General features: G+C 41.0%; 1 protein-coding gene across 5 annotated transcripts in view; it reads right to left on the reverse strand.

Annotated features, from left to right (window-relative positions):
- The window catches only part of LOC126334527 (spindle and kinetochore-associated protein 1-like), a 424,403-nt gene that overhangs the window by 17,434 nt on the left and 380,249 nt on the right, over positions 1-26,720 (reverse strand). For all 5 annotated transcript variants that reach the window (XM_049996882.1, XM_049996877.1, XM_049996881.1 and 2 more), the window contains one exon: positions 20,736-20,810. In XM_049996882.1, coding sequence (XP_049852839.1) covers positions 20,736-20,810 — 75 coding nt within the window. The remainder of the gene's footprint in view (positions 1-20,735; positions 20,811-26,720) is intronic.

The raw sequence follows: 26,720 nt of genomic DNA on the forward strand, positions 1-26,720 counted from the left end.
AAATACTTCTGGTAGCACTAACTGATCTCCCTTCTCTGTTCCACTGGCAAATGGCATGTGAGAAGAATTATTCTCACTAAGCCTCTAATTTCAAAAATTTTCTCATCATGGTCATTTCATGAGATGCATATTGGAGGAATTAATATGTTGTCTGTCTCTTCCCAGAAATTACTCTCTCAATATGTTAGTAGTAAACCTCTCCATGATGGAGGTTGCCTCTCTTGTAGCAGCTGGCACTGCAGTTTGTTGAACATCTCTGTAAAGCTCTTGCACTGGCTAAATGATCCTGTGACAAAATGCACCACTCTTCATTGGATATTCTGTGTCATTTCTATCAGTCCTACCTGGTAAGGGTCCCAGATCAATGAATAGTACTCAAAAATCAGTCAAACAAGTGCCTTGTAAGCCACTTCTTTCTTGGATGACATATTTCCTTAAGATTCTTCTCATAAATGTGTCTAGCATCTGCGTTTCTTACTATTTGTTTATGTGGTCATTCCAGTTAAGATTGACTGGCTACTTATTCCTGGATATTTTACAGCAGATACTGTTTCCAGCCATCTGTCATCAAGAGTACATTGTACAGCAGTGGATTTCTTTTTATATATATGTGCAGTATAACACATTTATTTAAATTCAGGGTCAAATGCTAGAGCCTGCACCATTCATCAGCCCTCTGCAGATCATTCTATAAATCGACACTGTCTACTGGCATTCCTACTTTCTTCTAGACAACTGCATCATCTGCAGGTAGTCTTAAAGAGCTTTCCATGCTTTCTACTTCATTATTCTATAAGCTGTAAACAGTAATGCTTCCATCAGATTTCCTTGGTGTTATCCGAAAATTACCTTTACATCTGTCGATTTTGTTCTGTTAAGAGTGACATGTTGAGTTCTATTGGCAGGGAAGTCTTGAATCCTGTTGCAAATATGGTCCGATACTTAGTAAACTTGTATTTCTTCTTTTACTAAACGGCAACACAGGACAGTTGTCAGATGCCTTCCTGAAGTCAGGGAAAATAGCATCAATCTGAGTGCCCTTGCCTCCAGTGATATGAATCTCATGGAGGAACAGAGTGAGCTTTTCGCAAGATCCCTGTGGAATCCATATTGATTTTTACAGTGGAGATTTTTGCTCTTCAAAAACATAATAATTCTTCAATGTGAAACATTTTCCATAAGTCTAAAACAGATTGATGTCAGTGATACAGGCCTGCAATTATGTAAATCTGCTCTATGATCCTTTTTGAAAACGAGAATGATCTGCACTTTTTTCAAGTTGCTGGGTTTCCTTCATTGCTCAAGTGATTAGTATAAACTGTTGCTTCCAGCAATTACATTAAACTGTTGCTAGAAGGGGAGCAAGGTCTTTCACATTATCGTTACATTACCTCACAGGTGTTTCATCTGGTCGTGATGCCTTTCCACAACTAAGCAGTTGTGGTTGCTATTCTGCTCTGAGGTCAGTTCCTCAGCATCTGCCACTTTGATGTTTGTTTGATGATTGAGAGGAAGGATTCAGTATTTCAGCCTTCTCTGTGCTGTAACTTATCCATATCCCAGTTCAGGCTGTGACAGTTCTATCAGAGCTGCTGATTGATCTACATCACCAGAATAAGAATGTTGGGTGTATACACTTTAACCTTAAATCTTTTAACCACTTTGATCACCGCCCACACAATGTTCTACTCAATACAGCACTGAACAATAACTAACAAATCTACAACAATGAAACTTCCAGCAGTCACACATTAAATACATACTTCTGCAGAGATCCCAACCGAAGTTTGATCCAATGCAACATTGGCATGAAATTATGAATGTTCTGGTATTTTTTGAACAGACCTTGTAATGCTTATTGCTGCTATTCACACGAAACTGTCTCTGGTGACTGTGATATGAAATAATGATGCCCGCCAGTAGTCTTTGGTAGTTCCACTCAGCTGTATGACAAATGACATCTTTCAGAATAAACCTGCCAGGTCATCAGTCCCTTGTTCCCAGTAAAATAATTACACAAAGGAAAGAGGAAAAGAAAGGAGACGTACAGCACAACAGGAGAATGGATGAACCAGAAGAATGACAAAAGGACAACCAACACTACAATGGACAAAACAGGAAAAAAAACCAAGGAGAAAATCAAGAAACAGGTAGAAGGGATAAACATAAGAGAGCAGATAATTGTGACTGGCCGAGCATGAGAATAAAATGGAAAAGCCAGCTACTCTGTGGCACATTAAGACATCCAGCCATAGGCATTAGAGTAGATAACACAAAGGGACAAAGGACATGCGCAAAAACTTATAAAGAATGATAAAACTCACCATCACATATAAAACAACACTAAATTAGCCGATGAAGCGCTGTCAGCTAAAATTAATGGCAATGAGTCCAGTAACTGAAGAGTCCGTTACAGGACAGCCAAAGAAGTACAGCTCGCCAAGATATGTGCCACTGTCAGCAGGGCGCAGCACTGACACAAGGCTGGGTCATCACGGTGCAGGAGGTATCTGTGTGTCACCCAAGTGTGGCCAATGCGGAGTCCATGTGAGAGACCCACGTGGAAGTCTTCCACACATTCATGGTCTCTTTCATGGCACGCTGTTTATTGTGCGTACTGAGGTTATGCCATTCTGTCTCACAAAGCCGCAAAACTTTGCGGCGTAGTACTGAATGCAGGTCAGTTTCAGAGAAGCCGATCTCCATAAGTCATTTTCGTGTAGCCTGCTTGGCCAGTCTGTTGACAAGTTCATTCCCTGAGATTCTGACGTGACCTGGGGTCCAGACAAACACCACTGAACGACTGGACCATTCCAGGGAGCAGATGGATTCCCAGATGGTGGCTACCAAAGGATGACGAGGGTAGCACTGGTCGACAGCTTGCAGGCTGCTCAAGGAGTCAGTTCACAGAAGAAACGACTCCCCACGTCGTAAACGGATGTGCTCAAGAACATGAGATATAGCCACCAGCTCGTCAGTGAAAACACTGCAGCCATCGGGCAAGGAATACTGTTCAATATGTCTTCCATGGAAATACGCGAAGCCGATGTGATCACCAGATCATCAGCCATCGAACCGTCAGTGTAAACCACTTCAAGGCCTTGGTACATGTCAAGAATCGAGAGGAAGTGGCAGCAGAGAGCCGCGGGGTTAACTGAGTCTTTAGGGCCAGGCGAAAGGTCCATACGAAGCCTGCACCTGGGTGTACACCATGGAGGTATATGTGAATGGACCTCAAATACAGGTGGTAAAGGCAAGGACTCCAGTTTGGAAGGAAGGGATCGAACACGAACTGCAATTGGAGGTCCTCACCTGGGCCGCCAATGCGGCAGATGAACCACCATGGGTGGGGAAAGGAGACTAACTGGGATGCACAGGAGAACTACAAACATGTGCAACATAATTGGCCAGCAGTTGTGCAGGCCTAACCTGCAATGGAGGGACTCCGGCCTCCACCAGAATGCTGGTCACCAGACTCGTCCTAAAAGCTCCTGTTGCTAGGTGAACACCACAGTGGTGCACTGGGTTGAGTAAACGCAACGCTGAGGGCACCACCGAACCATAAATCAGACTCCCGTAGTCAGGGCGGGATTGAAGAAGGGCTCTGTAGAGCTGCAGCAGCAAAGAGCGACCTGCACCCCAGCTCGTGTTGCTAAGGCAGCGGAGGGCATTGAGGTGCTGCCAGCACTTCCACATAAGCTGACAAAGGTGAGGAAGCCAAGTCAATCAGCGTCAAAAACCAGTCCTAAGGATCAATAGGTCTCCGATACAATGAGTGGATCATGATCAAGGTAAAATTCTGGTTCTGGATGAACAGTACGATGCCGACCAAAGTGCACAACTTTAAAGCTGAAAACTGTAAGCTGTGGGCTAGAGCCAATGACTGTGCCTTGTGGATGGCTCCCGGTACGCGCTGCTCAGAAACACCAGTACTGGTGGAGCAGTACGAAATGCAGAAGTAATCTGCATACAGAGACAGTGAGATGTACGGCCCTGCAACTACTGCTAGACTGTTAATGGCCACAAAAACAGAGATACACTGAATACAGTGCCCTGTGGGCCCACTATCCTGGATAAGGTGGAGGGGGGGGGGGGGAGGGTGAGAACTATGGGAGGCACCAACTTTGACACAGAAAATACAGAGCGACAGAAAATTCTGGATAGAAATCAGGAGCAGACTTCTGAGACCCCACTTGTATAATGTGGCAAGGATATGATGTCGCAGGGTGGTGTCATACACTTTTCGTAAATAAAAAAAAAGGCGACAAGTTGTTGACATCTGGAAAAGGCTGTTCAGATGGCACACTCGAGGGACGCATTATCAGTAGCAGAGCAACAGTGGTGGAAGCTGCCCTGACATGGAGCCAGTAGGCCATGTGACTCGAGGACCCAACCCAACCCAACCACCAACACACCATACATTACAGCAGCTTACAAAGAACGTTGGTGAGGCTGAAGGGCCGTTAACTATCCACATCAAGCAGATTTTTAACAGGTTTGAGCACTGGAATGATGGTGCTCTCCCGCCAATGTAATGGAAAGGCGCCATCGCACCAGATCCGGTTGAAGATCCTGAGGAGATGTTGCTTATAGTTTAATCATCTGACTGTGGACCCGATCTGGCCCAGGAGTTGTGTTGGGGCAATGTGCAAGGGCACTGAGGAGCTCCCACTCTGTAAAAGGGGTGTTATAGGATTCACTGTGGCATGTAGTGAACGACAGGACTTTCTTTTCCAGCCACCGTTTGAGAGTGTGATAGGCTGGGGGTTAATTCTCTGACGCAGAAGCTTGAGAATAGAGCTCGGCAATCGCATTTGCGTCGATAGACAACACGCCATTCATGTCAACACCGGTAACACCTGTTGGGGTCTAGTACTCGAAAACACGTTTGATCTTTGCCCAGACTTGGGGAGGTTATGTATAGCACTCAATGGTCAAGACTTATCTCTCCTAACACTCCTGCTTCTGTCGTTTGATAAGTTGGTGAACACAGGCACAGAGCCATTTGAAGGCTATGAGGTGCTCCAGGGAAGGGTGCCGCTTATGCCGCTGTAGAGCTCTCGCCAATGCTCCTCAATTGCTTCAGCGACTTCTGCCTTTCACCGGGGGGCACCCTAAAGAGCGAGGGCTCTTGTTTTCTGCTGCGGTAAGGACTGTTGTTGTCGCCTGCTCGACCATCACATCGATGTTCCTGTGTGGAGGAGATTCAATGGTATCAGCAGAGGTGAAGGCTTCCAGTCTGCCTTGTTTAAAGCCCATCTGGGCAGGCGTCCCTGTGGCTGATGCCGAGGCACTGACAGGAAGATGGGGAAGTGGTCACTACCACACAGGTCATCATGTGCTCTCCAATGGCCTAGTAACTACCTTGAGAAACACTGAAATGTGCAGTGGCCTCAGTATTTAAGAGGCAGAGGTTGAACTGAGACAGTAAAGTTTAGACATCTCGGCCTCGGCTATTAAGCATGGTGCCATCCCATAAAGGGTTATGAGCATTAAAATTTCCCCGAAAGTAGGAAAGGTGTAGGAAGTTGATCAATCAGGGCAGCTACTACATTCAGGGGTACTGCATCATCTAGAGGAAGATATACATTGCAGACAGTTACTTCCTGCATCGTCCATATTCTGACAGCCACGGCTTCAAGAGGGAATTGAAGGGGCAATTTCACTACAGACTGAGTTTAGGACATAACACTCATGACACTCAATTATAGTCACTACAGTTCCTGTAGTATCCCTCATAGCCACAGAGGGCAGGGATCCACATTGCCGGGAACCAGGTTTCCTGAAGGGCAATGCAGAAAGCAGATGTAAAGCTTAACAGTTGCCGTAGCTCAGCCAGGTGGTGGAAAAAGCACCGTAATTCCACTGGAGGATGAGATCATTGTGAGACTGAGAAGGCATGGGTCATTCAATGAGGCAGTTTACACCTCAGAGTCACCTGCTGCCATTGACATTTTGCCTGTGCAGTCTATATCCATTGTGTCTGAGGGTCTGGCGATATCTAGGTCTTCAGAGGCCACCAGAATCTCCACCTCATCTGCACACACAGAGCTCGTAGGTACCAGTGGTGTGGGTGCCATTGCAATTCCCTCGGTCTTGTGGCTCTTCTTTTTGGGTTTCCCTGGCTGGGAGGACTTCACAGATCCAGAATGAGTGTGAAGCCTTACGACCAGGTGCTTCTGGGCTCTTCAGCCACTGGCAGGTGTCATCTTTCCCATTAACAGAAACCTGCGAAGGAAGTGACCCAAGGGACGAAGAAGCCTTACACTTCTCTGGCTCAGAAGTGGAGACTGAAATCCCCAATGGTTGGAGAGAGAGACCCAAGGGACGAAGAAGCCTTACACTTCTCTGGCTCAGAAGTGGAGACTGAAATCCCCAATGGTTGGAGAGAGAGAGAGGGAGAGAGAGAGAGACAGAGAGAGAGAGAGAGAGAGAGAGAGAGAGAGAGAGAGAGAGAGAGAGAGAGAGAGAGAGGGGGGGGGGGGGGGAGGGGGGGGGGGAGCAACAGGGACGGAAGTGCCCCCCACCATCAACGGGCCAGGTGTAGTCCTCCAGCTCAGAGGTGACTGGGGTTGGTATAGCTGATGAGGCTAGAACTGTTGTAGCGATGGCATGTGTACAGTATGTGTTCAAATTACCTCAGCCTCAGTGTAGGTCAGTCAGTCCAGGATCTTTTACTCCATGATTTTCCTTTCTTTCTGGAGAAGCCTGCAGTTAGGCGAGTATAGCAAATGGTGCTCTCTGCAGTTGACACAGATGGGAGGCAGGGCACATTGAGTATTGGGATGTGGTGAGCATCCACAATCTCAACATGTGACACTGGAAGTACAGCGGGAAGACATATGGCTGAACTTCCAGTTCCACAGCGAGCAAATTGGGGAAGGGCGCCTTACATGGTGCATCGTGTCCAACAAGCGCCGAGACCTATCGCATCCTTCGTCGATGTGGATCTGTACTTCTGCTCATTCTCAAGCTGTTGGATGAGGTCACCCTCTTGGGTGCGTACTTTTCCATCAACTGTTTAAAGCACTGCATTGGGCGAGGGATATAGGGCTTTACATCACAGCAGTAGACTATCACCTTTACCTTCTTGTGTCATGTATCACCCTCAAAGTCCAAGATGAAGGCACTGGTGGCAAACTGATCATCCCTTGGACCCCGGTGGACCCGCCGAATGAAATGTGCACCTCGCTGCTCGAAATTGACGTGCAGCTCATTGTCAGACAGCAAAAGAAGATCCCTGTGAAATGAGATACCCTGGACCATATTTCAGACCTTATGGAGTGCGATGGTTACAGAAACATCCCCAGCTTGTCACAAGCGAGTAACGCCCATGACTGGGCAGAGGATGCTGTTTCGATCAAGACTGACCCAGATCTCATCTTGGGTAAGCCCTCTACCTCCCCAAACTTGTCCTCTAAATGATCAACATAAAACTGGGGCTTCATTGTCATGAAAGATTCCCTATCAGCTCTTGAACATACCTGACAAGGTACTGGGGAGAGTAAGAGCTGCTGCCATCCATAGCTTGACTTTCCTCCCATGGTGTGGCCAGCAGGGGAACGATTTGGAGTCGTATTTCTTAGCAATGAAGTTAGAACTTGACCACTTAGAGACTGCTGGTATTTGACCACCAGCAAGCGATGATGTACTATGCTTCATCACGTGTCACCCGCCCTGATGCCACCCAATCCAAATAGGGGCACTTCCCATGGGCGCCACCCAGCCGCAACAAAGGCCACCTGGCAAGATGGCCATTTCTGGGAGTCCCGATGCCCCAGGGTGACAGCATCTACTCCTCGGCAAACATGGGGAGTTAATGGCGCAGGCATCAGCAGAGCGATCCCTGTATGGTCAGGGGCCTACAACCAACAGTGTACATGGAGGCCTCACCACAACGGACTGGCTACCGTGCAACCAAGCAAACAAGTCCATTATCATAGTCAGCGTAGAAAACGATACTGCACAGTTGATGGAAAAGTACGCATCCAGGAGGGTGACCTCATCCAACAGTTTAAGTATGAGCAGAAGTTCAGATCCAGATTGACGTAGGATGCGATAGGTCTCAGTGCATATTGGACACGATGCACGATGCGCCCTTCCCCAATTGGCTTGCTCTTCGATGAAATTTTGAAAAAATGGAGGTGAAACCCTACAGGGGAAACATCACATAAAGGCCGAAACGCGTGAGACTCCTTTCAGTCGTCTTACGACACGCAGGAATACCTCGGGCCTATTCTAACCCGTGGACCTGCAGGGAGGGAGGGGGGGGGGTTATGAAGTATCACCTTAGGGTGATAACAACCATGGGGCACCTCCTAATATCATGTTGGACCTCCTTTTGCCTGGAGTTGTGCAGCAACTCAATGTGACATGGAGTCAAGTCAATGAAAGTCCCCTGCAGAAATATTGAGCCATGCTGCCTCTATAGCCGACCACAACTGCGTAAGTGTTGCCATTGCAGTATTTTGTGCACAAACCGCTTCATGATTACAGGGTGTATACATGAACAAAGAAAAAAAATTTCCTCGATTTTTCCCGGATCTCCCAGTTAAAAATTCACTTTCTCCAGAGTGGGAAACACTTTCTCTCGGGTGAAAATACACTTTTTTCGTGTTAAGTGACAGTATTCGTTCCCTCTGAACTGTAAAATTTATCAATCATTTGAATGGTTATGGTTTTATACAGCGGTTGTGAATTTCCCGACACTTCAGAAAATGAAACTCAGGGGGAAAAACCATGTTTTGGAAAGTTCTTTCATGTGCAGCAACATATACGCTGCATATTTTTGTATTATGAAAGTATAAATTCGTATTGCACCAAAAACCCCATGTTACTTTCTGAAGCTTTGAAACAGAGATTGTGATGCGCTTTTGTAAGCCAGTCATAGCTCTTGTCACGTGATCTCGCCAGCCGATGACAGTGGATATTCATGGCATAAGACACATGATTTAGTCAGCCAATAGCAACATCACTGTTAAGTAGCGCAAACACACAAACAGGAAAAGTTAATGGTTTAAATTAATATACATAGTGTTGCTACAAGAAAAGCAAACTTTTCATATATAATATTTGTAGCAAAGATTAATAAGCTACAAGAGAAACTAAGCTTTCACATATAATGTTGATCTTTTTTGCGCATTTTACACTTTAAGACACATCACACAAATGTGCCAGTAAAATGTTTAGTACCAACATAAATCTCTCATTATCTGGGCTCGAAATTCTTCTAAATGGCTTGTCATCAAAGAGTTGATTTTTAAATGAGAGTCAAACGCTCTGTGATTTAAGAAATTCATCGTAAATTCTCGCACATAGTTCATCTTGCGCAAAAGGAAATTTACTTTGAAAATAATGCTTTTCAAACCTCATTTTTCCCGAGATCTGTTACAAATAGATCTGTTCCAGCAGTTGCCACAGAGTGCCACATAAGAGGCATCCCTGCGCTTGCAGAGCTACGATGACGTAGGAAGCCCGTATGTTTGTATGTGTAAAACATTAAAAGATCTTACATTATGTCATAAAAGAAACAAGACATCAGAGGATACTCCAAGAGAGTCAGAATTTCTTGCACCATACTGAAATGAATAATTCGCGTTAAAGTGCACATTCGTATGTCCAGATTCGCAATGAAGTAGGTCTCGACCTGATATTAAGCACTTCAGAGTGGTTTTCGGAAAGTAAATTTTCTTAGAGTACCAGTACTGTATTATCTCATGTTTGGTTCTTTGTTATGGCATAATACCATACATGCTAGAGGATGAAAACGTCCACTTGACATCCAGTGAACAATTTAAACTAGCCAATAGGATGGAAGTAAACACTTCGTTTGAAACAAACTGGCCGCCTCAGCGGAAAAGAGAAATAAAAGGCAAATTTCTTTAGCAAAGCGACAAAGAAACTTCATTGTTCTGCAAGGTGATTAATGCTTGACTGTCAAAAAGGTGGAAATAAAATAAAATCTGGAACTAACAACATATCGTAGCCTTCCATAATTATGTGAATGTATTTTAATTCACTTGATAGCTCCCAGTCACAGAAATCACCTTTTTTTCCATTTGACGTGATAGCAGCCCCCACCCTCGAGCATTTGAGATAGAACACAAAAAATTTAAAAAAGAGACTTTTCAAAAATATTTTCATTTTGTAGCGCACATCTTTCTGAACAGTCTGATGCAGAAAACATTTAACTTCAAGGAAATGTAAGAAATGTTATTTGGTGTTAAGTGTGCCAAAGTGCTGTAACACGCCTCTTCATACAGCATTCTTCTACCTCACGTCACTGTACTTCGCACTGTGGAACTCAAATGTGTATATTTTGTAATGGGTGCCATCAAACTATATTCAGGATAGTGGAAATTAAAATGTCCTGTCAAAAAGGTGGAAATAAAATAAAATCTGTAACTAACAACATATCATAGCCTCTCCTGCTCCCGGCCGAGCAAGACAGTACACATTTCTTCAATCCTTAAGTCCTAGTGTGTGTGTGTGTGTGTGTGTGTGTGTGTGTGTGTGTGTGTGTGTGTGTGTGTGTGTGTGTGTGTGTGTTTCTTTCCTCTCTCTACTCTTGCTACAGCTTTACATGGTGTGATTTCCTTTCAGCGAAAGAATCTATTATCTCAACAAAGTTCATCAAACATTTTGCTACATGAAAAATCTAAATGTCATTGTCTAATACTGAAAAAGCTGTTAATACAAATAGTACCAAAGACTGGTGTCTGATTACGTCTATTTTGTCACTGCTAGACAAAAGAAAACAGGACTTTCTAATATTGCAGCAACTGTAACACACACCAAATAAGCGAGACTGTTTTGGTAATAATGGTCATTTTTATAATATGACAAGATATAATTCGCGAATTACCAATATGAAATGCCTATTTGGGCTACTTAAAAAAAAGCTTTATGTTAGGTGGAAATGGTTTCACATTTCATTCATAGGCTCCAGTTTTGGAAGTACGAGATCAAAAAATAGTAGTTCGCAATTTTTGTATAAATTGCGAGGCGCGTTCACATATTAATTCTTATTTTTTGGCAAGAACTTTATTTGTTAATCTACAGCAATGTTATCCTCTTCAAAATAGACCCAATTACATACTATATACTTTTGCCAGTGCTTTTTCCAATTCCCGGAACACTTTAGGAACTGTTTCTTTGGGATATTTTGTAGGTCTCTTAACTGCACATTTTTAATCTCATCCATGCTCATAAAGCCGCACTCACCAAAAGCAATATTTAACATTTCTAAAAATTTCATAAACTTTATTCCATTCTTATAACAAAATTTAATACAAACACACTAATTTATTTTTATACAAAATAAATAATAGTTGATGCTACCAAAACCCATGTAACCTTTCTGACAGCTGACAACAGAGTAAATACCCAATATGCGTAACATTGAACACATACTTGTGAGGCATGTTTACGAAGACAGAGACAAGAAAGTAGTGCAAATCGGACTAATGCAATACACAAAATTATAAATTTCTGCTTACTTTATAAACAATCTTAGTGTTGCAAGAATTGTTAAGTTTCAATGCAGTCCTTCAAAGAATACTTCTGCCTTTTAGTAGAAACACAAAGGAAGAACAATCCTTTAATTCTACAGACTGATTGCTTTATATGAGGTTTGTTTTAAGAATAGCAATAGAGGAACATACATTCACGTGAACAGATGTTTGGTTCTATGTTTGTAGTAGACTCCTGACTTCCGTTCTTATGTTGTTATTTAATCTATAATGTTGTGTTTCGGAAAAAGCTATCGTTTTTTCTACTCCTTATGGTCTTAATGCATTTGTCTAAAAATAAACGCAGCCGGGACGTATCTGTAGACGGCGTCCCCACAGATTTAAAGCGCGCGCCGCGGCAGGGCAGGTACTACGTTGTGAAACAGCCTGTAGAAGGGCCCTGTGACGTAGCTGGGTGGGCAGAGTGGGGACTCGCTCGCTCTTCAGTTTACCGACAGACTATAACCGATAGACTAACGAGCGCTAGATGCTAGGCGCTTTGTGAAACAAGTTTTTTTCTCCCCCTCATCACCGAAATAGCTGCCCGGTTCAGATACCACAGTTTGCTGCGTACACAACCAACAGCGACATTTCTGTAGCCAGGAGCGGAAGGAGGTACTACTCATACGCGACAAAACTGCACTTGCTCGTAACAGCTTACATGAAACTAATGTAAACAGTTATGACGTCACGCTCATCGGAGGTAATACAGGATGTATACGGGAACAAGGGAAAAAAAAATCCCAGATATCTCGTTTAAAAAATACGCTTTTTCCCGGTCGAAAATACACTTTTTTTCTGTGCTAAGTGACAGTAGATTTTCCCTCGGAACTGTAAACCTTATCAATTCTATGAATGGTTGACGTTTTATACAATCGCGTAAACTTCCCGGAAAAAAAGAAAAGACGGAGAGAGAAGTTTTGGAGAAACTTTTAATTTAAAAAAGGAGAGAAGTCTTGGAAAGACCTTTGATTTGCAGGAACATATACGTTGCATATTTTCGTATTACGAAAGTATAAATTCGAATTGCACCAAACACAGCGCGTTAAGTTTGCGGAGCGTTGAAACCGAGGTTGCGATGTCCTTTTGTAAGCGAGTCATATCTCAAGCCACGAGATCTCGTCAGCCGATGACAGCAGCTATTCAGAGCACAGGACTCGTGTTATAGTCAGCCAATAGCAAGATCACTGGTTACATAGCGCGAACACGCAAAAAGAAAAGTTAACGGTTTACATTAATGTACACAGTACCGTATATCTACAAGAAAAGATAAGCTTTCACATATAATATTAGTCTCTACGATTAACACGCTACAACAGAAGCTAAGCTTTCACATATAATATTAGTCTCTAAGATTAACACGCTACAACAGAAGCTAAGCTTTCACATGTAATATTGATCTTTTTTGCGTGTGTTATACTTTAAGATACATCACATAAATGTGCCAGTAAATTTAATATTATGACACACATGTCTCGGCTCGAAATTCTTGTAAGTGGCTGGTCCTCAAACTGTTCAGTTTCGAACGCTCTGTGATTTAGATATCCAACCCACTTTCTCACACGTAACATAATTCATCTTGCGTAAAAAGAAATTTACTTTGAAAGTAACGCTTTTCTAACCACCGTTCGCAATACTATCCGAAGACTGTTAGAAATACGTTCGATTTACCAGTTTCCAAAGAGCGCCAGAAAACAGGCATTATTGTGCGTGTGCAACTGCACTGGTGTAGGAAGCCCGTATGTTCGTGTGTATAAAGCACTAAAAGAACTTAAATTACACCATAAAAGAAACAGGGCATCAGAGGGTAATCCAAAGAGCATCGGAATTTCGTAAACCATACTAAAATGCATAATTCTGCTTGAAGTGCGAATTGGCTTTTTTCAGATTCACAAAGAAGTAGGTCCCATCTGATATTAAGCTTTTCAGTGTGGTTTTTGGGATGTAAATTTTCTTGGAGTACCAGTACTCTACGATCTCATTTTTGGTTCTTTATTATGGCATAATGCCATATGTGGCAGAAGATGATAACGTGCACTTGAAATTCGGCGAAAAGTTGGAACTAGCCAATACTGTAGAATGAAACACTTCGTTTCACATAAAATGATTGCCTCAGCGGAAAGATTAATAAAGCCAAATTTCTTTAGCAAACTTGAAAAATAACTTCACTGTTCTGCAAGGCAATTAATGCTTGACTGCTAACTTGGAAATAAAATAAAATCATAAAACTGAAATTAATAATATATTTTTGCCCTCCGTAATTATGTGAATGTATTTTAATTCACTTGATAGCTCCCCGGCCACGGAAATCCGGTTTGTTTTCATTTGACTTGGGAGCTGTATACGAAGAGAAGCAGCGAAATCACTTAGCGTAAACATGCGTCACGTGGATGTTAACTCCTCTCCACTACAACTCAGACAACTCTGTGCAAGCGTGAATCTGGCAGCTAGGGCGCGCGAGAAAAAATTTTCTTGTTTGCATCTGGCTCCTTGCTGCTGCTACCGATACAGCTAACAGCCAAACTTCAAGTAGCGGGGAGAAGGTACTGCTCACACGCGAGTCAAATGCGCTTGCACAAAAGACCGCTGGCAATTGGTCAGACGAATCTAATGTGAACAGTTGTGACGTCATGCTCATAGCAAGCTTACAGTCTGCGCCCTACGGCCTTTGACATATTTTTGCTATTTGCAAACGCTTGTGCGTGCACGGTTTTTTGTTGTTGTAAATTGCACATTTCCTTTGTCACTAAAGTTTTAATTCTTTCCCTCTCGTCTATATTTTATTGCTGCAGTATCATTCTCCAGTAGCAGGATACAATAACATTCTTTGCTAGAGAATCAATTCTGCAGCCAAAATTTAAAAAAAAAATAACTGGAATCTAAAACAATAAAAAATTCCCGGAATTCCGAAAAATTCCCGGGTTTTTCCCGGTTTTCTCCCAGATGAAAAAATTCCCGGGTCGTATACACTCTGAATTATGTCCTATAAATGTTCGATGGGATTCATGTCAGGCAATCTGGGTGGCCAAATCATTTGCTTTACTTGTCCCGAACATTCTTCCAACCAATCACAAACAATTGTGGCCCAGTGACATGGCGCACTGTGATCCATAAAAATTCCATTGTTTTTTGGAAACGAAGTCCATGAACTGCTACATATGGTCTCCAAGTAGCTGAACATAACCATTTCCAGTCAATGATTTCTTCATTCCATATAAACACACAGCTCACACCATTTTCGAGCCACCACCAGCTTGCACAGTGGCTTGTTGACAACTTGCATCCATGTCTGCATGCAGGGTGCACCACACTTGAGCCCTACCATCAGCTCTTATCAATGGATATAGGGATTCATCTGACAAGGCCACAATTTTCCAGGATCCAGCCGATATGGTCATGAGCCTAGGAGAGTTGCTGCAGGTGATGTCATGGTGTTAGCACAGGCACTCATGTCGGCAATCGGCTGCCATAGCCCATTAATGCCAAATTTCACCGCACTTTCCTAACAGATACGTTTGACGTATGTCCCTCATTGATTTCTGCAGTTTTTTTCACACAGTGTTGCATGTCTGTTAAGTGAAGCCTGTTGGCCACTGCATCATTTGTGGTGAGAGCCAATGCCTGAAATTTGGTATTCTCAGCACACTCCTGATGTTGTGGATCTCAGAATACTGAATTCCCTAACAATTTTCGACATGGAATGTCTCATGCATCTAGCTCCAACTACCATTCTACATGCAAATTCTGTTAACTGCCGTCGTGCAGCCATAATTACATCAGAAACCTTTTCAGGAGAATCACCTGAGTACAAACAACAGCTCAGCCAATGCACAGCCCTGTTATACCTTGTGCAGATGATATTACTGCCATCTATATAGTGTGTATCACTGTCCCATGACTTTTGTCACCTCAATGTAAATTATTTGAGCATGTGGTCCAACAGAGGGGGTGCTCTTCACAGGCCTAGTCTTGCCCCTAATGAGAAAGAATGAAAGTAATAGTAATACAAAGACAACTGACATCATAAAACAGCTTTGTAAAATTTCAGAATAAGCCAATAATCATAGAGAAACGAATCATTCACATCTGTAACTTCTCCTGCACATTGTCTATTTCTATTTTATTCACTCTCAAGTCATTCAGTGACATTATAGTCAACAACAAATGAGGAAACCTTAAGAGCAAAGTATTTATAGTCAACGTGAGAAATCAGTTACAGAAGTAGTACTTAAGAACGCAGTACTAGAACTTATCAAGTTTTATAAATCTCTACTAACTGTGTATGCTGAATAAGATCCAGTAATTATCTTCTATTAATTGCTATCATTGATTCAGCAAGTGTCCCACTACAATGAAACAAAAGTTTCTGATAGGCGTAATCTGTCTCTGACATTATTGAATTTAGCGCATGTTAAATTCAGGAATAAATAAGAAGGAAGTATTTTTTTGTAGCTCCCAGAGATACAGGCCTCCAAAGAGGACTCTGCGACCATTATTTTGAGAATGCAAATTTCTGATTTTTTTTTAATGCTGTATCTCTGTAACAGTTCTAGAGTTTTGTTAGAGTTTGTTTTATTTGAAAGGTAATTGTTTTATGATTACAATGGTATCCTCCTTTTGGACATATGCATCAAAGTTCTTTTACTGCCACCTTTTGAAATTTACAGAATTTCTTTTTTTTCCAAAAATTCCAATCCAGAAAAGATAGGTATTTTTTCTGTAGTAATTTATTCTCTATAAAGGAGAGCCTCTACATTTAAGTTGGGCAGGTTTTACTTTTATAATTTTTTTTTTAACTTTCAAGGGTAATGTATGTCTTCAAATGGCTCTGAGCACTATGGGACATGACTTCTAAGGTCATCAGTCACTTAGAACTACTTACACCTAACCAACCTAAGGACATCACACACATCCATGCCCGAGGCAGGATTCGAACCTGCGGCCGTAGCGGTCCCGCGGTTCCAGACTGCAACGCTTAGAACCGCACGGCCACTTCAGCCGGCATGGTGCAAATGATGCATATTTTGCATCAACAGAGGAAACATTTAACTCCCTGAATCAGTCAACTACAGAGGTAGGTGATAGTCCTGTTAAGAAACTGTGGTCAGTGACGTTGATTCATAAGCTCTATGCATCAAGAAAGTGCAGAGAAATTACTAAAGCTATGGATGAATACAATACAGCAAAACTGACCACACTCTTCAAAGTAGAAATTCCATCTTCAGAAGGAAATGAACCAAAGCACTCTTGCACCTCTTGACAGGTATTTTTTACAAACATCAATTCAGCTGTTGGATACTGTGCATCCTACAGAAGAAAATCTTGAAGTTTTAACTATTATTCCAGAGACATTTGCAAAGAAAACAATTTTGAACCATGTTCCATCAAGTACAAGTATCAAAGTACATGGTAGACAAATCAAGAAATGTGGGGTCTGTAGAAGAATTCTTTGGAAAACCAGATCCCTATTATGGTCATCCTGCAGAAGCAGCTCAAGTTAAAACAGTGCAGTCATTTTATCTGGAAGGTTAATGGGACTGTTCTCGTCATAATGCCAACAAAGACACTATAACTGTAACAGTTGAAGGTCAAAAAGTTGCGAAAGTGAAGAGGTACATGACACACAGTATTAAAGAAAGTTTTGCAATTTATAAGAACAACTATACAACTTACATATTGGAAGATCAAAATTTTATGTACTACGACCTAAGTACTTAGTTCCACACCCACCTAGAGATGCCCGTTTGTGTGAGTACTGCACTAATTTTGAACTTTGTGGAATGAGATTTTCACTCTGCAGCAGGGCGTGCACTGATATGAAACTCCCTGCCAGATTAAAACTGTGTGCCGGACCGAGATTCAAACTCGGGACCTTTGCCTTTGGTGGGCAAGTGCTCTACCGTCTGAGCTACCCATATCGTGCTTGGGTAGCTCAGATGGTAGAGCACTTTCGCATGAAAGGCAAAGGTCCCAAGTTCGAGTCTCGGTCTGGAACACAGTTTTAATCTTCCAGGAAGTTTGAACTTTGTGTGCTAACTGGGAAGAACTTAGTGGAGCATGTGTCATATGACACCTTTGTTCGATGTGTGAAAAGACATTAGTAGCCTGTGACGCAAAGCCAGAAACTTGTTTGTTTCAAGAATGTGGTGACTGACTGGAAAGGAAGGACTGTCTTAAGACACCTGGCCTGGAAGACATAGCAGATAATTCTGCAGTGATTACATATCCGACAGGGGAGAAAAATAACTAATTAAGAAAACTATTGACTTTGACAGTTTCATTGATGAGCTTGGTAAATGGTTAGTGAAAGCAGTAACACACCAGCATCTGAAGAAATTGCACCCCCACCTCCTTGCAGAAGTGAAAGGGTGTGTACAGGCTGAAGAACTACATTTAGTGTTTCACTGTGACTTTGCTGAGAACTGGTCTGTAATTCTCCCACAAGAAGTACAAGGGTATCATTGGAGTAATGATCAGGTTTCAATTTTTGCAGGAGTGACATATTTTCAAAACAAGACCACAATTTTTGCTGTTATAAGTGATAACACAGGACATGACTCAGCACATGCTTTGCTGGCAATGAGCAAAATTCTTCAAGTGCAAACAGAGGCAGAGAAGATCATGATTATTTCTAATGGTGCTCCTAGTAATTTTAAAAAGATCATTATTATTTCTAATGGTGCTCCTAGTCATTTTAAAAATCATTACCAGTTGTTTGAATTGAGTAAGTCGCTTGTGCCAACGGACTGGGTATACAGTGCTACTGGTCATGGGAAGGGGCCTTATGACGGTATAGGAGGCCTGCTGAAGCACCATGCTACAAAACAATCTTTCCAAACCAATATAGCTGAGATTCAGAATGCTGAGGATTTTACAAGAATGACGAAATCTTACACATCCACAGCCCTCAATCTTTTGTCCAAAGAGGAGATTGAAGAATTCCGTGAGCAGAAAAAACAAGAAGGGTTCAAACAAACTACTCCTGTGAAAGGAATTCAGGAGACACATTTTTGGACTAAGTGATGGGCGAACTCATATTGCACGTACTTTAAAGAGCAAGAAAGAAGAAATTTCAATCGTTCAGCCAACACCTCAGAAACAGCACGATAAAATTCAGATTCACAACCTGTGAAAGGGAATGTTTGTGGCATGTGTGTATGACTGACAGCCAATTGCAGAGATTACAGACACCAGTTATGAGTTAAATGAAATTTTAGTTAGCTTTATGCTACCACATGCACCAGCTGCTGGATAGCAACAATGCCCACTTCCTCTCCACAATGTTTTGATGATTGTAAGTGCTCCAGTTCATATTGCTTCAACAGAAAGGCATCACTCTATATCAAAGGAAGGTACTGAAGCAGTGGAACACATTTTTAGTTCATTGACTGGCTAATTTCAATAGAAAACAGGGTGCACAGAAGTTGTATGAATTGAAACCTTTGGATCTTTCACATACATTTTGAAACCATTTTAAACGCTTGAAGAATGAGTCTCTTACTCATCTTTCAAAACTAATATTGTGTTAAATAAGGCTAGTTTTTATTTTTATGAGCCTGTTATGTGGTAATGAAACAGGTTTTATGTATGGGAAAAATTTCAGTTGTTTATAAAACCTGTTCAACCTAAAAGTGGAAGTTCTCCTTTTCAGGGAATGTAGAAATATTTGGTACTAATCAACAGGGGAAATCCCATGATATGATTACCAATTAAATATGACACTTTCAAAGTTATGAATATTGTGAATATTTCACACTATTATGTTAGGAGTCTGTTACCCTAGCACAAGACCTCCTACAATACAATGTACTATGACCTATTAATCCAGTAGTTTCGTACCACGTAAAATTTGTCCAGTGATGGTATTGCTATGCCTGTCGTATCTCACTGCCTTTCGATTTATAGTATAGAAAGGTTCTCAACAGAATAATGTGAAAAAATAGAAAGAAACCTCCACATGGGAAAAATATATCCCGGGAGCGGGATTGGAATGACTCCTTGCCCTCTCCTTAAAACCCACGTCCTTTCATCTTTCCTTTTCCTTCCCTCTTTCCAGGCAGGGCGGCCGCCGGTTGCGGGGGCTCGGGGTTCTGTGTGTGTGTTTGTGTGTTTTGTTCATTGTGCCTGTCTGCCGGCGCTTTCCCGCTTGGTGGGTCTTGGAATCTTTGTTTTTGAATAATGTGAAAATAATGACATAGTTCTGCACAGCATCACTGCCCACATCATAATCCTATGCATTATTGGTAATTGGACTGGTAAGTGATATGCTGCACTGTCCCTTGTCTAAGAGTTACTGTAATAAATAATAAGTTTTAAACAGAGGCCTCTGTCATCAATTTTTCCACAACTGAATGTGACAGCAATGGTTCTACCTTAAATGAGATACTGTAGATCCTGTTACACACTGCCTTCTGTAATGGAAGAGTTTCATTACTAGATCAGTTTATTTCCTATTTATAAGTTCTATCTTTGATGTGTGAAGTTAAAAATACAAAGTTGTTCTTTATTTTTGTGTTTTGTGACTTCATTTATCATCATACATTCTCTGTTTTATTTTTCTTATAAGGAGTTCTTGCCATCAGATGTACTAGCTCTTGAAACTTGTTATTTTCAATTATTTTACCATTAATTAGTGTAATGAAAATTTTCTGCATCTTGATGGTGACTGTGTTCTTAATTTTTTTTTCTGCCAGGCAGACTGTGTATTATCATGTGATCACAACCTGCTCAGCTCAAGAAAAATCAATATGTGATGCAGAAAATTACTGAATTGACATTAATGATACACCTTTTATGAGGTAAATTACTTTAAAGTGAGATATTTCTGTCATTATGAGAGTAGTTTACTTTTTATTGCATGCAGACAACAGAAACAAAAATAAAAAACTGAATAAGATTTCATAGTACATACATGAATGATAATTATTACACTGAAGAAATGAATTAAAATTTGTGCCACGAATAGGACTTTAACAAGGGTCTCCTACTTGCTAGGCAGATATGCTAGTCACAAGCAGGAAACATGGTTTCAAGTCCCAACTGTGGCACAAATTTTAATTCATTTCTTCAGCTTCTACCATTATCAATAATGAAGTTGAGACCCGTATGCCTTAAGCAAAACTTAATTCCTTATATTAATTTCTTACAAGCTTGACACAAAGTACATATCATTACCCAGTTCACTTATTATCTATTATATTACAGCGAAAGAATGAAATATTTTACCTTAAAAATTGGAGGTATGTTATTACTGACATTGTCTACAATTTCATCAAGAGTGCAAAAATCAATCTGAAGTTTCTGTAAAAGAAAAAACATTTTTTTAAATAAAAAATATGTATTCAAAAATGGGGGGGGGGGGGGGGGTGAGAATTTGTGCATAGTGGCCAAAAGTTACATACATAATGTACTTAGGGTTTGAAGATGACAGGAACAAAATAGGAGTTTCTGATGTATTTCTTTGTGATGAAATGTTCTTGCATTAACTAATTGCAACTCACACTATGGAAAAATGGGAGGAGGGTGGAGGGAGGGGTAATGGCACTCCTAACATTCTGAGCGACATGTCCTTTCTTACAGGAGGAATGAGGGACAGGTTGGCTAAAAGGCATCCAAATTGTGAAAGGGACACGGGTGGATAAATTACACACACACACACACACACAAAAGAAAATGTGCAATAACAGGACTGCCTGGTGGGTAGCTTACACTACTTGTGTGTGCCCATGAGCAAGCTGATGGGATACTTGAGATTGTCACTGAGGGTAACAGGATAAGGAGATACACTGGAGAATTAGTTCCATGTCCGGAGTTCACATAAACTAGTGACAAATCATAAGATGTAATTGGCTGTTGTGGTGTTGGAGGCACTCAGATCTCGAGTCACAATACAGATCATGCTCAGCAGCTGGGTAATGAACTTGCCCGTAGTGAACAGTTTGTGTGCATTTATACATTCTGTTTATTTCATGGCAGTCATCCTTACAGTGACACACCAGATAATAAATAATTGATTAGTTTCCCATTTGCCCTACCTTTAATAATGTTTTATTTGTTCCCACTGGTAGGGCTGGAGAAGATGGTTGTCAATGGATGCATGAGGCAGGTTTGAAAACAGGAGCAATTGTTGAAGGAGGAACACTGAGTTAGGGAAAGTTGTGAGTGAAAGTTACAGGTTAACAAGGCTCTAACTATACCATATTTACTGACTTGGCATTTAGCAGCTTGCCTACTTATGCAGTTCTTGCTGTATGAATCATGAGTGCAACATTCCAGTATTTCTTGGCTGATTTCAATGACTACAAGTACCTCCAATACTTTCTATATGTAGAAGGGTGCCAGTCTAATCTATCTTCTGCATGTTTAATTACAATGAATGCATTGTTTAAACTATATTATCAGTTAATTATGACAGACTTAGGTGAACTAGGCCTCTTAGTTATAAGGGTGTGACTACTAATCAACATACCACCCCAACTGCAGAGTGTTTGTAGTTTTTGTATGATCCATATGCAAACTATAAACTACAAAAGAAATAAGGGTATACCTAGCAGAGTCCCACTTGCCTGGTTAAATCCGATACAAGTGAAATACGGCTCATTATCCTGAGGTTGCCCACTAACAGCTGTTTCACTGTGACAGCCACCCAACCCATTGGTATGTTGTACACCTGAAGACTGAGGTCTGTATAATCCTCAGAATGTGAGAATTTGAGCCCTATGACATACAACATTCCACCACCTTGCCATATGGTGGTTATTGAAGCATGTAGTTACAGAGAACTGGTGGTGTCTACCAGTATCAAGCCCAGAAACACCAGTTCATCATACATATTCCAAGACAATGAAGACTGAGCTCCCTGAAGTTATCACTGCACATGTGGCTTATCAACTGCTACAGACATGGTGAGCATCACCCTCTAATAAACTGAAGAAAAATGTGAAGTTGAACTTAAGTGTAATTCATTCAGTTACCACTGCACATAGAGGCATGCAAAACAAATGCTGATTTTTAAGAAAGAAGTGTGCTGTAATATTTCTCAATGCAGTGAGACACTGTGTATTCCTATGTTTGTGGCAAATATAAATACAGTTACAAAGCACTGGGTATCTCTAAATCTCTATCTTGATCTTGAAAAGAGGAATTAGAAGGTCCCTTAGCTGTCTCTTTACTATAAAGACTTTCCTTGCATGAACTTCAACTTAGTACTGATTTTCTACATTTAACATTACACAGTGGTATATGTAAACATTTTACCATTATGTACTTTTAATTACAATCAATTACATAATTGCTGTCACTTTGTTGTATTAGGGAGAATATCTTTACCTTCTACTGTATTAGTGGAGTATGTGAATCTGCTGCTGAAAACAACACACATTTTCATTACCAACAAGTAACCTTATATTAAATTCGCTGCAGTCTCTTACTTCATGAACTATAAAAAATATATATATATAAGGAAATAATTATCCCTATAGACGAAAAAAATCAGCTGCTGTGTTGCAAATGTGACCCTATCGAATATTTTCATCACAAACAGGATGATATTCCTTTCAGACCACTCAAAGGCAACTAAGCGCACTTTAGTAGAACCAAAGATTTTCCTCAAGGCAGTTTTCTTATAAAAATGCCACACAGTCAAATATCAGACACTTTAAAGACTGACTGACAACGACAACACAGAGCACATTTGCTTATCAACATATTAAAGTCAATAACAACATCATACATTGGAGTGGGTATGTTCACGTGCATGTTCACAGCCTTTCCTCACACTTAAACACACTTATAATGTAGTCAGGATGTACGATATCATATAAAATGAGAATCATCTGAAGAAACCGCTAAAACTTATTTCCTAGTACATGTGGTTGGCTGACGAATTTTAGAAAAAGGAACAGTGTGAGCTACTGTGAGAATAAGTAAAATTTGGTTAACAGAAATACATAAATCTTAAAAGTACTTCAATAAAAACCAGTCACAGTTCACAATATGTATTGATGTAAATAAAATGTCTGCTTGTGTCTGTATATGGATGGATGGATGTGTGCGTGCGTGCGTGTGCGTGCGTGTGCGTGCGCGTGTATATACCTATCCTTTTTTCCCCCTAAGGTAAGTCTTTCCGCCCCCAGGATTGGAATGACTCCTTACACTCACCCTTAAACCCACATCCTTTCATCTTTCCTTTTCCTTCCCTCTTTCCTGACGAAGCAACCGCCGGTTGCGAAGCTCTAAATTTTGTGTGTGTGTTTTTTTGTGTGTTATTTTATTGTGCCTGTCTACCAGCACTTTCCCACTAGGTAAAGTCTTGGAATCTTTCTTTTTAATATACAATATGTATTGAAATAAAAATGGACATGCAGTCAAAACTTTGAAACTGATTCAGATAATCTTGTCAGAGTTGATCACTGATTAAAAATAGATGAATCACCAACTCTGAGATACATTAAAATAATCTACCCATTTATTTGGGCAGGAATCCTGATAACACACACAATCTTGAAACCTTTTCTACACTTGTCTCATTGTTATTTAAAACAGAGGACAAACAGTTATTAACAAACATTGCTACCCTTTTGTTAGAATATAAAATGCATCCTAGCAAGATGTGACACACTGACATTGCAATGCCACAAGCAGCACATACTGGTGTTTCCTCCTAGAGGTGTGTGTGTGTGTGTGTGTGTGTGTGTGTGTGTGTGTGTGTGTGTGTGTGTGTTTTGTTTTGTTTGACATGGCAAAACTGTAGGCTTGATCAGTCTGAATTTGTTATTTTCAATCTCTAGTCTCTCATTCTCTCACTGAGTCATAACTCCCTATCAGTGATGAGGTAAGAGCCCTCAAGGGATTTATCACAAACAGTTCTTGTGAACCAAATACAAGGTGGTATCCAGAAGTTGTCAAAAAATATTACTTAAAATTATGTTTTACCCAGATCTTATTCTGCATACCAAAATAGTTCCTTAGTGTGTGAATACACTGATTCCAATGTTTCTACCATTTTCAAAAAGGGTCCTGGAATTGTTACGTTGTTAAGGTGTTAAGTACCCGTTGCATTTCAGCTTGAATGTCTCCTACTGTATATCTTAGCTCCTACTTGGTTTTCACTATGGGTAGAGGAAGAAGTCACATAGAGCTAAGTCCTGTAAGTATGGCAGGTGTGGAATAATTATCATCTTATTTTTAACAAACGAAAAGATAGATTACTACCTAAATGTTAAGGTGAAGGCAGGCAAAATTAAAAGACACTTCAGCCATTCATACGATTTTTCTATGGATATTTATCATCCATGTCCTCCAGTCAAGAAGAAGAAATAAAAAAATAAAACAGAGCAACAGTGATTTAATGTTAGTGTTGACTTGTCAAGCTTTTTCTGGCCAAAATGAATAAGAAATCTTCCACTGAGACAATTGCTGCTTAGCTTCAGCCCAACTTTTGTCACCAATGTTAAGACTTCAAAGAAAATTCAAAAGCAGCCTTTAAGTTACGTGAAGACTTCCAAGTGATGCTACTTCTAATCATCTTGAAGCAGTTGTGGCACATACTTCAGTGCAGTACTTCTGGTGTTCAATTCTTCTAACAAAATACATTCAAATGTACTATGACCTGTTCTTAGACTGCCCATCTATGATCTTTCAGAATTAGATACCTCTGTTTCTGAATGTTTTCTCTTTGTGATGCCAGTCAAAGACCGACCAGAACAGTTGGTATCATCAGTCTGTAACACTATTGTTGGTACTACCTATGATGGTCTTATCTAACTTCCTTGTCTGTTTTTATAAGGTGTACAACTTTGCTTCCGCTGTTTGCCAATAGGTGCTGACAACTAAGTAGTGGTTGAAAGAAACAGATCGCAGACATCAGGCAGTTAGCTTGGACCTCAGTCAACATAACCTCACTCAAACGTTAGTCAATTTGTATGCACCAAAAAGTTGTTCTTGATTGAAAATGTCAGTTTACAGACCAAATTCTCGTCATTTGCAGGTGGTGTTACTGTTTTATTTCAATATGAAGGAAACAGCGGCCGAGTCTCCCCGAATGCTCTCTAGTATGTTTGGTAAGGACGCTATTAGTGCAAGAATGTTTCTTGAGTGGTTTCAACACATCAAGAATGGTGATTTTAACATTGTAGACCAGCATAGTGGTGGAAGAGAGAAGGTTTTTGAAGATGCAGAATTGGAGACATTGCTGAGTGAAGACTCGCATAAAACTCGAGAAGAATTGGCACGATTAGTGGGAGTGACACAACAAGCCATTTCAAAATGTCTCAAGGCTATGGGCATAATTCAGAATGGACTTGAGTTCTGTGTGAGCTGGAACCAAGAGACGTTGAATGGCATTTGTGTGTTTGTGAACAGTTGCTTCAGAGGCAAAAACGGAAGGGATTTCTGCATCGCATTGTGACCGGGGACAAAAAATGGGTTCAATGGGGACAACACTAACCGCAAAAAATCATAGGGATATCCCGGCCTTGCTTCCATGACGATGGCCAAACCGAATATTCACAGCTCCAAGATCATGTCTGCATTTGGTGGGACCAGCTCAGCGTCATGTACCATCTGTTAAAAGCAAGTGAAACAATCACAGGCACTCATTATCGAACGCAATTAAAGTGTCTGAGCAGAGCATTTAAAGACAGATGGCTGCAATACAGCAAGAGGCATGATAAAGTGATTTTGCAGTACACCACCACTTGAACCCACGTTGCAAAAGAGGTGAAAATGTACTTGGAAACGTTAAAATGGGAAGTCCTACCCCACCCGCCATATTCTCCAGGCATTACTCCCTCTGACTATCACCTGTTTAGATCGATGGCACATAGCCTGGCTAACCCACACTTCCGATGTAATGAAGTAGTCAAGAATTGGATCGATTCGTGGATCACTTCAAAAGATGAATAATTTTTGCGACGCGGGATTTGTCCACTGCCCGAAAGATGGGAGAAAGTAGTGGTCAGTGATGGAAAATACTTTGAATGATACATGAGTCACCAATTTGTTTCATTAAAGTGTCAAATGTTGGGGAAAAAACGGTGGAAGCAAAGTTGTACACCTTGTACTTTATGTGGCTTTTGTATAACCAAGCTCCCTGATGTAACATCCATGTAAATGTTTTATTCATTGTTTATGACAATTTATGTAACTGTAATTAATCTATGGATGTAATTTCAAAAATAATGTGCTGCAAGAGAATGTGAAAGGTAAAAC

Source organism: Schistocerca gregaria, chromosome 2 (assembly GCF_023897955.1).
Source record: "Schistocerca gregaria isolate iqSchGreg1 chromosome 2, iqSchGreg1.2, whole genome shotgun sequence".
Taxonomy (NCBI): Eukaryota; Metazoa; Arthropoda; class Insecta; order Orthoptera; family Acrididae; genus Schistocerca; species Schistocerca gregaria.